The sequence below is a fragment of the Lissotriton helveticus genome, chromosome 11, assembly GCF_964261635.1.
Source record: "Lissotriton helveticus chromosome 11, aLisHel1.1, whole genome shotgun sequence".
NCBI classification, from domain to species: Eukaryota; Metazoa; Chordata; class Amphibia; order Caudata; family Salamandridae; genus Lissotriton; species Lissotriton helveticus.
In genome coordinates, this window is record NC_136072.1 from 587,927,064 (window position 1) to 587,943,744 (window position 16,681).

Consider the following 16,681-nt stretch of genomic DNA (forward strand, 5'->3'; position numbering starts at 1 on the left):
CGGGGAAAAAGAGTCACACATATTCCTCTCTCTTCTAAGTAGCAGCATCCACTTTTGAAGCGCGCGAGGGAGGGGGCAGTCTCTCTTCTTTTCAACGTTTATTTCACCTCCAATTTTCAGGTGGGGGCAGTTTATGCACCCCTTCCCTCTCCAGAGTGCTCGAGGCAACCCCCACGGAGATTTAGAGAGACACCCCCCTCTACGAACGTTCACCTCTCCCCACCTCTTCTGCTTGGCAGCCCTCCCAGGGATGGCCTTGTAAGAGTGGGCTGAGCTCCCTCCACTGATCCCGCCTCTTCCACATCTCATTTCTCCCAAAAAAAATCAGAGAAAGAAAGAGAGCGAGAGAGAGAAAGTGCCACCTCTTCGGAGCAGCGCTTACTTGGAGCTGGACCATGGGGAGCCGGGGGCGCCCTGTGCTGCTGCTCCTGCTGCTGCCCCTGCTAACCCCCGCCCTGGAACTCATGGATGACCTCGCCTATGACCTGGACGACGAGGATATCGAGGACCCCATCGACTACAAGGACCCCTGCAAAGCCGGTGAGTCCGCACTCCTATGCAGTCTCCCCCCGCGACCTGATCTGCCCTCCTCTCGCCACGAACTTCCAGATCCCTCCCACCGCCTCCAGGCTTCAAAACTCAAATACACGTTTCTGTAAGAAGCACAGAAGCGCAGCAGCCAGCAGTCTCTTACCATGTGTTTGTATTTATTTATTTATTGTTGGGGGTGGGGGGGCAAGCCTGTCTCCCCTCCCCCGTGGATGACTGATCATTTGAAAAAGGATTATAGCGGGGGGTGGGGTCCCACACTTCAGCGGTGCCTGGTTGGCAGATTTGCTGGGGAGGGGGACGTAATTAGTCTGAAAGAGCCGGTGGGGATTTTGAAGGGGGTGGGAGGCGAGTTGTGGAAAAGTTAACAGGGAAGGGGCTGTCTCAAAGCAGACTGTTTGTAAACAAGGGTGCTTTTTCACACGCCGTTTCAACTTAATTAATGCATTGGGGGATGATGTTACGGAGTGTGGTGGGAGTCTCGAGCCTGTAAAGGGGAATCACTGAAAAGAAAGTGCACCCTTGCCAACTCCCTTTCATTTATAACGAAACCTAGGATTTTCAAAATATTTAGCCTCGGGTCTAGTCCTAGCCGCCAGGGTCTGATGTTAAATAACGCCCGGGAGGAATGAAAAGGACCAACTTCTGAGAACCGGTGGCTCATCGCCTGCCCGCATTTCTGATGTAAAGGGGTGATCCGGTCTACTAGACCCCTCCTCCACACCAGCGTTCATTGTGAGAAGCAAAATCCAGATGTGCATCTCTTCTCCATAGTGGGCGATGATGACGTCAGCAAGACTTGCTTGTAGCGTTGACGTCACCCCCTACGGCAACGACAGCATTAGCTCTGTGCTCACCACAGACACATCACAACTACTTATGTTCCGTTTCTGGCAACTAACCGTACCGGAGTTAGCTCTATTGAAAGCAGCTTTCAACCCACGGCTGGCCACTGTAACATTAGCACTGGCTGAGAAAAGTTTATGGTACCAGCCAATGCATTACATGGAAATGTAAAAGTGCAGGTACCACTCTTTAAAGTACTTCTTTGCTGGTACTCTATGGAATTAAATGTATTGCAGCAGTGATGAGAACTGTTGATACTCTCCCTTTCATATTAAAGAAGTGCAAGTACTCGGTACTGGAAGTCCCGAGCTAATTTAAAGCACTGGTGCCAGCAAAAACAAGCATTTGCAATGCAATAGGTCTCACATTAGTAAACGTTTGAGTTTTTGGCGTAGCAAATATTAATGCAACACAACTAGCTCGATTCTTCTGGTAATGGAGACCTATAGAATGTAGTGTGGTACAGTGAAGTGGTGTAGTATAGAGTAGAGGAAATTATTATAGAGTGGAGTGGAGTAGTTTAGCATGGAGTGGTGTTTATTTGAGTAAAGTGGAGGAAAGTTGATAGAGTGGATTTGAGTGAGTGTTGAGTGGTGTAGAGTTTAGTAAAGTGGCGTGTATTGTAGTTGAGTGGCAGAGAGTGGTATAGATTGTTGTTGAGTAGACTTATAGAGAAGAGTGTTGGAACGTTGAGTGGCATAGAGTACAGCGTGTAAGAGTAGTATTAAGTGGAGTGCAATTGAGTGTGATACAGTAGAGTGGTATAGGGTTCGTAGAGTGTTTTAGAGCGGAGTGATGTTAAATGTGGTGGTGTTGCACTGAACCAATTGAAGTAATGTGCTATAATATGTTGCTATCTCCCCCAAGAACAACTTTCCTCACTGACTTGGAAAATGGTGTTGTGATTAGATAATGGGTATGGTAAGGGACACTTGAAAGTACGTATACAAGCAGACGGGGAGGGAGAGAACGAGCGAGTAGCAGTTGAAAAGAGTTGTGTTAGTAGTCGCTCGCACTAACTTGTTTTGGGTCAGGTGACTGTGAGAGCCACTGTGGTGCTTGCTAACAAAACTTATCAGCGCGCCAAGCATCACTGAGTCAGAAGAGCCTGTTGTGTAGCTCTGTGTGACAGGCTGCGACTGGCATGAAAGTGGCACTTCGAAGGTAATGGGCAGCATGCAGGACCGGGGCGCACAACAAAGTAATACAGGTTGTGGCTTATGGTGTGACTCGTATTAGAGTTACTTGTTGCTTACATGTGATTAATTTCTGATATTTATGTTTTTCTCTTCTTCACTGCTTGACTTTGCTCGCGATAAAGTGTCACTTATAGTCCTTGAAATGGCACTGATAATTACACTGAAATTAAGAAAATGTCACACATAGCAATCCAATACCTTGGCAGCTAGGTAGCTGAACCATAACACATAAGGGATGGCCCAGAGCTAGGGAGCGAGCGAGCAGTAAGTGTGTTGATGCCGTGTGCAGGACACATGTACATATATTTAAAAGGTATCCCAGGATGGCTGCATATTTATTTTGTGTTTTTAGTGGCTAACGCCGCTGTATGTGTGTGAGGAAAAAGGAGGGGGATGTTAATGTGCCGCGTGCCGTACGTGTGCACATGTCCTATCCTCTGAGTTTTGCCACCGAAGTTATACGCATGCACAACTGCTGGTGTTTGTACATGTGCACATATTTTAGGCGGGTGGCGAGAAACTGAGCAGCATTGGAGTAGCAGTTTAAACGGTAAGTCCCTGGTAAAGAATAAGGAGTTAGTGTGTGGGGTGCAGAGTTTTGGAGCATGTGTTAATGTGCAGTGGAGTTTTTTTGTTTTGGCGGTTGGATAAGTGGTGTTGCTATGTAGGGACCTGATGGTATGAGGAAAGGAAGGAGTGTGCAATGTAATTAAAGCAGAACATGCCCAAAAAAGAGGAAGGAAGAGAGCGAGTAAGAGGAGCAGCAGGGAGGCAGCGAGTGAGCAGGACGTATAACAAGACGCATGCACATCTCCTGTCCACTGAGTTATGCTAACGCTGCTGTACGCGTGGGAGCAAGTAGCAGTTTAATGATAGTAAAGCGTTATTGTGTGGAAATGAGACGGTGTATAAAAAAAAAAAACCTACGTAGGGGCCTGATGGTATGAGATAGGGAAGGAGCACGCAATGTAGTTAACCCCTTCCATGCTCATGACGGAACGGTTCCGTCATGAGCGTCGGTGCTCCGGTGCTCATGACGGAACATTTCCGTCATGAGTCAATGTGATTTATGACCCTTCAGCACTGCAGCGAAATTCGCGCAGCACTGAAGGGGTTAAAGCAGAACATGCCTTACAAAGAGGGAAGAAGGGAGCAAGTAAAAGGAGCGGCAGGGAGATAACGAGCGAGCAGGACGTATTACAAGACGTGTGTACATCTCCTGTCCACTGAGTTATGCTAACGCCGCTGTACGCATGGATGCAAGTAGCAGTTTGGTGATAGTAGGCGTCATTGTGTGGAAATGGGATGGTGTATAATTTAAAAAAACTACGTAGGGGCCTGATGGTATGATGAAAGGAAAAAGCGTGTAATGTAGTTAAAGCAGAACGTCCCTTAAAAAGAGGAAGGAAGGGAGCGAGCAAGAGGAGCGGCAGGGAGCGAGCGAGCAGGATGTATTACAAGACGTATTACAAGACGCGTTCACATCTTCTGTCGTCTGAGTTATGCTAACGCCGCTGTACGCGTGGCAGCAAGCAAGAAGGTGGCGTGTTAACGTGCCGCGAGCCGTACGCGTGCACATCTTCTGTCCTCCAAGTTCTGCTGGCAGCGTCATACGCATGCACGACTGTTGTCCTTTCTATTTGTGCACATATCCTGTCCCCCTTCGGATACGAAGTTGACGACAATAGATCTTGCCAAAGCGATCAGCGCATGCGCTGCATCGCTAGCCGAGACCTAAAAACTGGCTGATGCAGTGAAGCCAGCACCAGTCCAGAACAGGCAAAAGAGAAACCACTACCATCCACAGCACTGGCCAAGACCTACCCACACTGACGTCAGACCATGTCCACAAATAGTTAAGGCGATTATGGCGACACAAGTGGTGAACATAAAAATAGACGGGTACCCTTCCAAAACTTAAAAAGCATTACCAATCACTTACGGTAACCACCACACAGGAGAACAGAAGCCTTGGATTGACAAGGGGTCCTCCTGAGGGTGAGACAGGGGCAGAACTGGCCTTGAACCGCAGATGCCAGAACTTCGACTAGATAGATTGATACCTACAACAACAGTATTTGTGTCACCCAGAGAATGGGGGCAAGTTTCTAGAACATGAACTCATTCACATTTTAAGGGCCTCATTATGATGTCCGTCGGAAAGTATTCTGACCAACTCCTCGTCGGAATCGTTTCCGACTGACTCAGGTTCAGGGAGTCTGACTGATTATGATGTTTCTGAACACCATTCGGTCGGACTCCCATTGACTTCAAAGGGAGCCTGTGTTCCGACTGACAACACAGGCTCCCATTGAAGAAAGGAGTCGTTGCGGAAAACCTTGCACCCTGTGGCAGGCACCCCATGCTGGTGCCTGCCACACTGTGCATGGTTGCAAAGAGGGGTCCATGGGTACCCCAACGGGCCCCAACCCGGAGGATTCCGGGTGAAGAGGGCCTGCTATGGGCCCCCCAAGTCAGTTTCCGACAACCGATCTGTGTCCGACAAACCGTGTCGGAAAGGCTGTTCGAATCGGACATCGTAATTTGCCACTTGCAAACGCGGTTCACAGACTTGTACGATTCGGCTCCGACCAACTTGGTTCCTCCGAATGCCGGTCGGAAATAAGTAGGAAGGACCGAACGGTTACCTAACATAATCGGTTGGTCGGAAATTATTCTAAGGCGGTCGGAAACGCGGGTTCCGAAATGTATTCGGACAAACTGAATGCCGTTCGGAGCCTTACGACTGACATCGTAATGAGGCCCATAATGTCCTCACTACAACTGGAATGTAAACAAGTATTCCCCATAGAGGAATGGTCAGATTTGGGGACCCAGGGGGAAATTAGCTAAAATAATATAGAACATCAAATCTTTTTTTACATTAAAACTAAGTGATATAGGCAAACTCGAGTCAGAGCAGTAGTCAAGATAAGCTCAGTGAAGTTGCTTACTTTAATTAAAGAAGTGAAGCTTTGAAATCTATACCAACATAAAAGAGGGGTCAGTTAAATTCAAGTCTTTCATTTCTCAACAGCATTACTCGAAATTATTTAGGTTATTCGGCAGCAGCCCTTCTCCTGCTCTCCTTAGTTGGTTATGTTAAATGTGTCGGTTTACACTTCTCCAGAAAAAACTGAAAGTCCTGGGCATTCCTTTTTGTTTTTTCTTTCAGGGGATGGTACATCCCAACCTTTCAATGACTGACTTGCCAATGTAGAGAGATTCAAACAAAACTGTATCCTTGTGCACCAAGTGTCCTGTACCTTTCCATCACGCGGTGTCAAGGTCCCTTTCCTTTGTCCTCCAGATTGGACTGTCTCCCTTAGACGTGTGCAGAGACTTAAGATGTAGTCAAGGTCACTCCAGAGCAGAATTCATGAGATACTTCTCATTATTCAGGTTATGTGAAGTAGCCGCTCAAATGACAAATCAGAAGGAAGAACTTTCTTCGTTAGGTCCAGTATGTACCAAATGGGACAGCCTCTGCCAAGAGCTAAAGCACACAAGAGCCTACCAAGGTCTAGACCATTTCTGTCATGGCTGCCAGACCCTATCTATTATTTGTAAGATAACTGCATCACAAACTTGGGAACACAGATAAGGGAAACCCCAGAACCACCTGTGTAAACATCGGTAGAACAGACTGGGCAGCCGCTCTGTGCAACAGCCTAGTTGTGCTACTCATTCACACGGTCTTACAGGTTTTCCATAAACTTGGGGGCAGAGAATAGGGAATGTCTAGTCCTAAGTGTATGCAAGTGTGCAGAACACATTCGGTTTGGGAGAGCACTCTGCTTGTGCTACACACGCCATTCACTCCCCCATTAATGCCACAACTTCAGATGAGAGACTGTCCCCAAACCCAAAAACAATGAGTGGGCTGTTGGCATCAGTGTCTGTGAGATGGCCAGAAGAATCTGGCCCTTATTGTAGCGTCTTGCCAGCCTGGGTACTCACCAATGGCCATGCCACACACGGAGCTTAGTATTACTTGTCTTTATTCTGCTGCGTGTAACTGTAGACTCAACATTCTAAAACGAGCTTTCATGGCATTGTGCTCTGACACCTACGTCACAGCTCTACGGAGTCCGTAGGAGCCAAAAGGATTCCGTCATGAAATCTTGCAAGACACTACATCTCCCCCTCTGTTAAATAAAAAAGTAATTTTTTTTACAAATCGAAAAAATTTAAAAGAAAGTTGCCCAATTTTAGAGAAGCCACTCACAGGTAGGTTTCAAATTGCATTTAATGGAGCAGGCTGCAGTATGCTGTACAGAATAGTTTCACCCCAAAGTTCAAAGTGCCCGACGCGTTTCGTGCGGGGTCGCACTTCATCAGAGGCATCAATAGTTCACTGCTCGTAGCATTCATCTTTTTAAATGACTGTGACCACGTGCACAAAGGGCGTAGGCACACCCCGAGCATTCTGGTCTAAGTAGTCCTTGTAATTTAACTTCAGTGAGTAGCTTGCAGCAGAGAAATGGATTCAAATAAAAAACCACAGTGGGCTGGGGAACACTTCTGAACACGGCATCATGCGCTGCGTTACCTCTCCACCTGCCCTTCCTGCCCCTTTGTGTGCCTCCTCCCAAGACGTGGCAATTTCAGTAGCAGTTTCAATGGCTTGTTTGATTTTCTTGAAACATCTCTCATATTCTTGCGACTACTTGAATGAAACATTTTTCTTCATTAGCTCTCGTAATGGAGCACTTATGGTAGCAAAGTCTTGTATGTATCTTGACCAGTAATTGGCCATGCCAAACAATGAACATATCATAGAAACATCTTGTGAGTCTTCAGCATTTAACAGCCCGTGTACTTTAGCAGGATTGGGGGTCATACCCCCATCAGAAAAGATATGGCCAAAGAAATTTTACCTTTGCCTTGTAGAACTCACACGTGTTTGTATTCAAACTCAGTCCTGCATCAATCAGTAAGCGATTAACTTGGGTTAGAGCTTTATCCTGCTCATTCTGTGTAGCTCCGAAAATCAATATGTCACTGCTAAAGTTGAATATATTCACAACTGGCTGGATGACCCATCAAATGACGACTGGGAAAAGTTACGCAGCCGGTGACGCCCAAAACAGAGTCTTTTATAGCAAAACAGACCAACATGTGTAGAAAAGGTTGTCATATACCTGCAATCATCTTGAGTTTAAACTGATGATAAACTTTATTCAAGTGAAGGCGAGAGAAAATCCTTGCACCATTTAATTGCATTATCATTCCAGCAATGTGTGGACCTTGATGTTCTCGTTCAATTGCCTTGTTTGCTTGGCGCATAACAACACATATGATTACAGCTCCCTTAGTGTAATCTTTGGGCCCTACCGCCTTGGGAGAAACCCATAGCGTCGGACCAGTTGATCGCTCAATACTGTCATGCTAAGTAATGAAATAAGTTATTTTTCAATGGCTTCTTGTGCAACTCATATATGTCTCTGAGCAACAGGATGACATTGTCATTAATGTGTAATTATACTTTCATAGTCTTTAGCTGTCCCAAACAATGAAACACTGAAGGAAATTGACTTACTATTTAGTGGTGAGCGTTCATGTTGTAATTCACAGAAATCAGTCCCATATCACCAGAAGTACTGCAACTGAGAAGACAGGCACTTGCAGCTGTACTGTGAAACAGACGGATAGGTGCTTGTGCCTTTGTTTTCTTGTGTTTCAATGTTACTACAAATGGACCTTGACTTTTTATGGGTGTCAATGCAGCCCAGGTTTACATTTTGGTTTTCAATGGTGTAAGTCAAGGCAATGTAGACAATTATCTGCATTTCTCTTCAGGCATTATGTTTATTGATGCGCCACTGTCGATGAAAGGTATCAAGCAGTCATTTTTTTCAATGTAATTTTCAGACCATATTTGTATGACTTTGGTGCTTAGGCACGTCGATTTTTCTTTGACTGACAATTTTCCTCACATGCGTCCAGTCTGACATGCGCACATTTCTCTGAGGTAAACATTGGTGGCTGCAATACTAAAGATGACGAAAAGAATCTAGAGGTTTTTTTTGCTGAATTCAATCTTCCTGCCTAGTCATTAGTATATAACTTATCCTGCTCGATACTAACTTCAGGGAAACCCTAGTAAGCTATGGGAAGCAATGAATAGGTGTCGGCATTAGGGAGTCTTTCGTAAAAGTACTCCAAGCCTACAAAGCATAGCATGAGGCTACACAATGAGAGGGCTCACATCAGAGATCTGTGTTTCGTGAAATCCTAAAGGATTCTGCTCTCTAGCTAACAATTCATCTATTGGCACACAAAGCATTCAAAGTAACCAGCATCATTTCCCAGTATATTTCCATCTTCCTAGGTAGAAATTCGCAACATTCAGTTCTTTTCCAACACTCTCGATGGGGCACTTTTGATTTTTCTCGATGGGGCACTTTTGATTGTTCTTGAGTGTCCCTCTACGCCGTGAGAACTCATCTCCCACCTCGTTAACACATCTTCTTCTTTACTAGAATTTCCTCCCTCTACCTTATTATCGCTACAAACAAACAATGCCTTGCTCTAACAAAGCCTTGTATCTGCACCAACTCTCACATGAAATTTTATACATTAATATTCGGAAACCTAGGGCCTTTGGTTACAGCAGTTAGAGTGCACTTTGACATTTGAATATACGTGCACGCAATTTCAAATGAATGTATGAAATATTAAGCGGAATAAATCATGGTTACATAAAATTGTGTGTTATATTTAAATCATTTGTATAGTTGTGAGTAAGAGCTACATTTATAATAAAATGTTCAACATTTATATGCACTCATTAAATGATTGTGCTATGGGTTATCATGGAGCATTTCAATAATACAATCAAAATGCCCCCGAGTTTATTAAAAAATTAGAACACACGGAATAAAAGAAGTATTAATCTATATAAAACACCTTAAAAAGTAACATGTGAGGGAGGATACAAATTACGCTGCTCCAATCCCTTCTCTGATGGTGATGTGATGTGATGTGAAAAGAATTTGTAAGCGCAACATACACTATACAGTTTCCTGGCGCTAGAACATAAGGACACTAGGCAGCTGCCTGTAAAGGGCAGGGAGTGAATAGCCGTAACAGGGGGGGGGGGAGGGAAAAGGTGGAACGGGTCGGGGAAGGGAGAGCAAATTAATTGTAAGCAATACGAAACAGGTGGGTCTTAAGGAGGGATCTAAAATGGGAGTGAGGCGAAGCCAGCCTTATGTCCACTGGGAGTGCATTCCAGAGAGATGGAGCAAGGAATGAGAATCTTAGGCCTCCCCATTTCTTACGCTTGACTCTGGGGACTTTGAGTAGAGCCAAGTGAGCCGAGCGAAGATTGCGAGAGGGAACATAGGGATGAATAAGGGAGGAGATGAAAGTAGGACCCAAGCCGGCCAAGGCTTTAAAAACAAGGCATCCCAGCTTGAATTTGCAGCGTTCAGGAACAGGGAGCCAGTGCAGGGATTTTAGCAGAGGGCGGACGTGGTGGTGCCTCGGTTGATGGAAGATGAGGCGTGCCGCCTGGTTCTGGACAAGCTGCAAACGTTTAAGTTGGTAATCAGGGATGCCAACGTACAAGGAATTGGCGTAGTCAATTCTAGAGACGACTAACGCCAAGAGGGCCAGGGTGAGACCCCCAGTGGTGAGACAGCGCGCAATTTTCCGAATTTTTTGCAGTTGGAAGAAGCAGGAAGAAACAGTAGCATTTATCTAGGGTTTCATCGAAAGATCTTTGCTGATGATAACCCCCAGACTTTTGACAGAGTCAGCTGGACGGGGGGGGGCCCAAACTAGTGGGCCAGAAGTTGGAGTTCCAGGGGTTGGAAGGCTCTCCGAGAAGAACCAGTTCGGTCTTGTCGGGGTTGAGCTTCAGGTGGTTTGCTCCCATCCAGTTGCTGATATGACAGAGGGTGGTTTGAAAGTCTGAGACTGACTGGTCCGAGGAATTAATGTTAAAGACTAGCTGGATGTCATCCGCGTAATTGAACGCGGTGACATTCCTGTCTCGGAGAGATCTGATCAGGGGGGTAAGGTATAAGTTAAAAAGAAGTGGTGACAGAGAAGAGCCCTGCGGTACGCCGCAGGTCAGCCCCACCTTGTCCGCGGAGAACTGGGAAAGTCAGACCGCTTGCTGGCGTCTAGTGAGAAACGAGCGGACCCAGTCCAGGGCTGTGCCCCCGATCCCAGCCTGTCTGACACGGTCGACGAGGATGGCATGGTAGACCGTGTCAAAGGCGGCCGACAGATCCAGGAGCACTAGGGCCTGGCTGATGTTAGAATCGGCCCCCCTGCGCAGTTCTTCCATGACAGAGAGTATGACCATCTCTGTGGAGTGGGCGGGTCTGAACCCAGCCTGTTGAGAGTCAAGAAAGTGAGACTGCTCAACAAACGAGCTCAAGATGTTGGTAACGTGAGACTCGAGCACCTTGCTGAGGTAGGGGAGGAGGGAGATGGGACGAAAGTTGCTCATGATCGTGGGGTCGGCTGTAGGTTTCTTCAAGATAGGCATTACCTCGGCTGTCTTGAAAATGCTAGGAACTAGGCCAAGAGTGAGGGAATTGTTCAAAAGTGCCAGGGGAGGGGCTGGGCAGGCGGTGAAGACCTCACGAAGGATCTTGGGGAGGCAGCAGTCAGTTGGGGACCCTGAGGGGACTTTGCTAAGGAGAGCGGCGAAGTCCGCCTCAAGGATGAGGGGGATCTGGATAAGAGAGTGGGGATTAGGAGGGTCAGCATGGGGATTAGCGAGGGGCCCGGAAGAGTCAGATAGGGGCAGTACCGAGATGCTGTTTTTGATTTTTCCAATCTTCTCGACGAAGAAGTGATTGACAGAATCACAGAGTCCCTGTGAGGGGAGGGGTTTGATGGAGACCCTGTCGGGGTGAGATAGCTCCTCCACAATCGAGAAGATGTCTTCTGCTTTATTGGCTGACTAGACGATTTTATTGGAGAAGTACAAAGTTTTAGCTAGCACAATGGAAGACTTGTACCCTTTAAGTAGGGTTAAGAACTCTAGCCTAGCTTCTGGGGCATAGTTTGTACGCCAACGGCGCTCGGCTTGTCTAAGACCGAGTTTTAACGCTTTTAAGTCCTCGGTAAACCATTTCTGAGCGTCATGGGGGCGCCTAAGTTTGACCCGTTTGAGAGGGGCAACCATATCGCTGGCCGATACAAGCCAACGGGTTAAGTCAGAGGCTTGAGTGTCAATAGAGTCGGACTCAGGAGGACAGGAGGTGCTGAGTAAGTCGATGAGTTGGCTGATGTCAGCTTTGTTCCAGTTCCGGGCTGAAAAGTTCGCCTCCAGAGGCCTACTGGGACAAGTAGGGGCTTTGAGGGAAAATGAGATAAGGGAATGGTCAGACCATGCACAGGGCAGTATAAGGGGGGCCGAGATCTCTAAATTGGAGGTCCAGACCTGGTCCAGTGTGTGGCCTTTCATGTGCGTGGCTGAGTTGATGTGTTGACAGCAATTTAGGCCACTTAACAGGTCAGAGAAGGCCATAGAGCACGCGCTCTCCTTCTCGTCCCGGGGCCAGTAGTTAAAGTCTCCGAGGACCAGGATTTTAGAATTGTTGATTATTACCTGGGACAGTAGATCTCCGAACATAGTCGGGAAATCAGGCATGAATTGAGGAGGGCGATGGACTAAGACGCAAACTAGGGGCGACACTGAGGATTCCAGTCTGAGTGCTAGGCAGTCAACCTGGGGGATGGAGGGTACGGTAAGGACGGAGAACCTATTAGGAAGCTTGATGATGGCTGCTACTCCCCCTCCGTGTTTACCAGAGGCCCTGTTGGCTTGAATGATGTAGTAGCCAGGCGTGATGGCTGCCAAGACGTCGGGGGAGGATCCATCATGCAACCAGGTTTCAGTTATAAACAGTATATCGGGACTGTCGGCCTCTAGGAGGTGATAGATCTCCGTCTGATGTTTTGCGAGTGAGCGGTTGTTAAGGTAGCTCACCTTGAGCTTGAGGTTGGGAGGGGGTGCAAAGGAAGGGGGGTGAGAGGTGAGCCGATGAGGGGGAGGGGACGAGCAAGCATCGAGCTCAGGAAAAGCTTCTCGGGCGTATCCCAAGCACAATTGATCGAGTTGCAAACGGGCTGTTGGAGCTAGAGGCCAGGGGGCATGCAGATCGAGCAGCTCAGAAAAGGAGTATTGAACAAAGTGGGCAGGATAACGTGCCCCGTGCCACGTCCGGCCGTGGACGGGCGCAGACGGGCTTACCTTTGGCGCGCCCGCTGCGCTCGTCCGGGGAATGCACATTGAAGAAGGGTGAAAGGGGGCGTGGCCTCGTGAGAGTGGGCGTGGCCAATGTCTTGGCGCGAAATGGCACCGATGTCTTCCTCAGCCCGCGGCAGCGCTAAGATCCGCCGCGTGGGGGTTAGTTATAGGAGGATTGAGGATGCAAAGTGCCCAGAAGTAAGTGAAAGTATAAAGATGCAAGCAAATACAGTGATTTTTAAAAGCAGTTACGATAGATTCTCCCGGCTGTGCCTCAGGAGTGTCAGAGTCCTAATGCGCGGCTTGTATTCAGCGCGATTTTTATGGAGACTAGGGCGGGGTGGGCGTGGCCTCGCGAGAGTGGGCGTGGCCAATGTCTTGGCGCGAAATGGCGACGATGTCTTCCTCAGCCCGCGGCAGCGCTAAGATCCGCCGCGAGGGGGTTAGTTATAGGAGGATTGAGGATGCAAAGTGCCCAGAAGTAAGTGACCGTATAAAAGATGCAAGCAAATACAGTGATTTTTAAAAGCAGTTACGATAGATTCTCCCGGCCTCAAGATGGTGACTCAAGCCATCACATTAATCTCCAGATCTTATCAGATACCCAATTAAAACCTTTTGGTCTTAATTGCCTTTCATCTGAGCTCTTACAGATCTTTTATATCATCATAATAATTGCTTTGCTTCTCTTCTATTTCCACATCAGATCTGTTTCTCTTCACTCCCTTCTTTGCTTTCACCTTTTGGTACACCTTAAAAGACACCAATACAACTATTGCACAAAGCGCAATAATCACACGAGATTTCAAGATGGAACTCACTATTCCACTTCTGAAATTTCCAAACCAATTTCCAGCTGCACTGACTCAATTTTCAATTGCCTCCCATGCACCTGCTGCTGTCAACCCACTAAAATCTTTCTGCAAATCAGTAATATTTTTAATATAGTTTTGTAAATCGTTGCTGTTAGCTGGAATATAAGTACCGCACTGCTTAACTTTCAACATTCGGCAGACCCCGCCTTCTTTTGCAAGCAGGATGTCTAACACAAGTCTATTCTGCAAAAACCATGGTCCTAATAGTAACCGTTTCAGTATCTACAAGCAACAAAGCTCCTGCCGTACTAGTAGACAGCTTATCGACTACAATGCTGTAGAATACTTTTGAATCTTAATATCATAAAGTATCACCCTTACATTTGGAATAATTGCACTAAATATATCTCCAACAATCTCTCCAGCACTTGTTCCTCTTTTGGGTCTATTTTTCTATTCCCATACAGGATGGTCAAGATTCTCTACATGATGTATCTTAGGGAAAAGTACACCTAGATAACATTTGCCGTACTATTTTCTGGGCAATTTAAAATATGCATTCTTTCCACAAATAAAGTAAACCCCAGGAATCTCAGAATCATCTGGATAGAATTTCCATCGTGCTCTAGCTTTAAAAGTGTGATCATGTTCACTGTTCCCTACAAAGAAAGTGTCCAACTCATTCTTCTCATTCTGAATACATAATTTGCCTGTATGTGGCCAATCTAAGGCTAATGCTTCTGTACTTCCTGCCATTTGATGATCCCCTTCCTCGTGTGACCAATTGGGTATTCTGGTTAATCCAATGATATTAGCTAATGCTGCTCAGAACCAATTTTCTGATAAATGTACAAACTTCTTTTCCACATCCATCAACAAACAAGCCAAATTATGTCAATGAGCATAGGCTGTGTCTAAAGTTTTGACAGGGACAAAGTATCTTCGAACAGTGTCACTTATTTGTGAAATGCATGTTAATTCAAATGTTTGAACATAGGGACTTATTAAAGAACTAAATAATAATTTGAGTAATAATAATGGAAATGGCTGTCTATAGAAGAGACTCAGTATCAGACTACCAGAAACACAATACGTTAAAGGTATATGGTGGTAAGTGATACTTTCAACCACTGAGGCAGGCAATTGCATATAAACATAGCAATTTCTTGCATCCATGACGTTGATTACATTTATAACGCAATTCAGCGTACCACCTAATAAAAAAGTTTCTATCAGCTACCTGTGATTATTTAGGTTGAGACTGAACCTTCTCCTATATGGCATTAGATGCAGGGGAATAAAACCCCACAAGGAACAAAATTAATACTACAACTACAATTGACAAAGTAATCCCTGTTATACACCTACGATAATATGGGTTGGTTTTCATAACTTGACTAAAGTTAGACAAGAGGGTGGAGAATAACAGCTGCAGTCTTCTCTGTTGGTCTCCAGCTGGGCAAAAGCAAAACCAAGTTTGTGATGTGCAACAACACTATATACAAATCTACATGAGACTTCCCTAACCCTACTCCACTGTCTTCTCAAAGCAACCCTACATTTATTCTTCTTCCACTCTGACCTAGGAAATCTTATCTTTTTTTCTCTCAAACAATTTGTAAATGTCTCATATTATCTACTGTTAGTCCTAAAGTGTTCCAGTGACAAATAGTCTGTTGAAAATTATTTCCAACATAGAACACAGTTCTGGGCAATTTCAGAGATGTCGTAGCACACACTTTAGGCAATCTGGATTTCAGCATTTAATTGACCTGCTCCAAAATGCCAGAAGCCTTAGGCCAATAACTGCAGTGCAGTCTCTGCTTCACTTGCAATGCTGTGCATAACATTCTCAGGGCCTCATTATTAAAATTAGTTCCTCTGTCTGACTCGCGGGAAGTCAGAAATTCAAACCTGGGGCTGAGTTCCCTCAGCAGTCGCTTAGCTAAGTGAGATTATCACACCTTCTTGACTGGTAGGCTTCGACCCAACATGAAAAAATGCACACCAACACCAAGACGTATCTCAGCCCATTACACACAGCCATCTCAATAAAGTCACAACTTTTCCCCACATTCATCTGTTGGCAAACAATATACCTATGACACAACGCTTATGTCATCAATCTGAACTTGGGATTGACCCACATCTGCTGAAACAACCTGGCCATGGCATCTCTTGCTACATGCATTGGTCCATGGTAATGCGTAGCCACAAACTGCGGCGGCACAGGTCTTCCATCTCCTGAAACCCAAATTCCATCCTTTCTTTTTATACAACCTGCCTTTCCAAACTCTGCTACTCTGTCACTTCCTCTTGCAACCTCTTAACTTCTTGCCAAGTATCGGCAACTGTTAGCAAAAGGTTGCAATCGGTTTTATCTGTTCCTTAATTGGTATACTGTCCATTAAAAGTACAAGCATTATGAACACAATATTTTGTGACTTCATCTGCATATCTCTTGCCAAAAGTCACATAATCATCTCCTTTGCAATGCGCGGAACATTTCATGACTGCAACTTGTGCTGGTAAATGCAAGATCTCCAACAGTCTATGTACATGCTCTTCATTATGAAAGGGGGAACCTGACGAGTTCATGAACCCTCTTTGAAACCATAACTGTCCGAAGTCGTGCACCACACCAAACCCGTATTATCGGTAAAAATCGTCGCCTTCAGCTGATCAGAAAGACGGCATGCTCTAGTAAGGGCAATCAATTTAGCTACGTGAGCGGAGAATACTCCCTGTGTCCAGGCAGCCTCCACTACCCCTGAGACAAGACAGACTGCATAAGAAGCTCTCAGAGTTCCCTCCTGGTCTTGTAAACACGAGCCATCCACAAACAGTGCATAGTCAGATTCAGGTAGTGGTTCATCTTGTAAATCAGGTTGTGGCTTGGTGCACAGTGCAGTAACATCGACACAGTCATATTCTACTTAATCAGAACCAACATCACAATCAGGAAGAGGCAACAAAGTAGAATGATTCAGAATAGCACCATGATTAATGTGATCTCGGCCGACAGAATAACTTGTTTGAACCTAGTAAGACGG

At 45.9% G+C, this 16,681-nt stretch overlaps 1 protein-coding gene across 1 annotated transcript in view; it reads left to right on the plus strand.

Moving 5' to 3' along the window:
- Positions 1–319: 319 nt before the first annotated feature.
- The window catches only part of BMP1 (bone morphogenetic protein 1), a 569,977-nt gene continuing 553,615 nt past the window's right edge, over positions 320–16,681 (plus strand). The window contains exon 1 of the mRNA XM_078666375.1: positions 320–540. Coding sequence (XP_078522501.1) covers positions 396–540 — 145 coding nt within the window. The 5' untranslated portion in view covers positions 320–395. The remainder of the gene's footprint in view (positions 541–16,681) is intronic.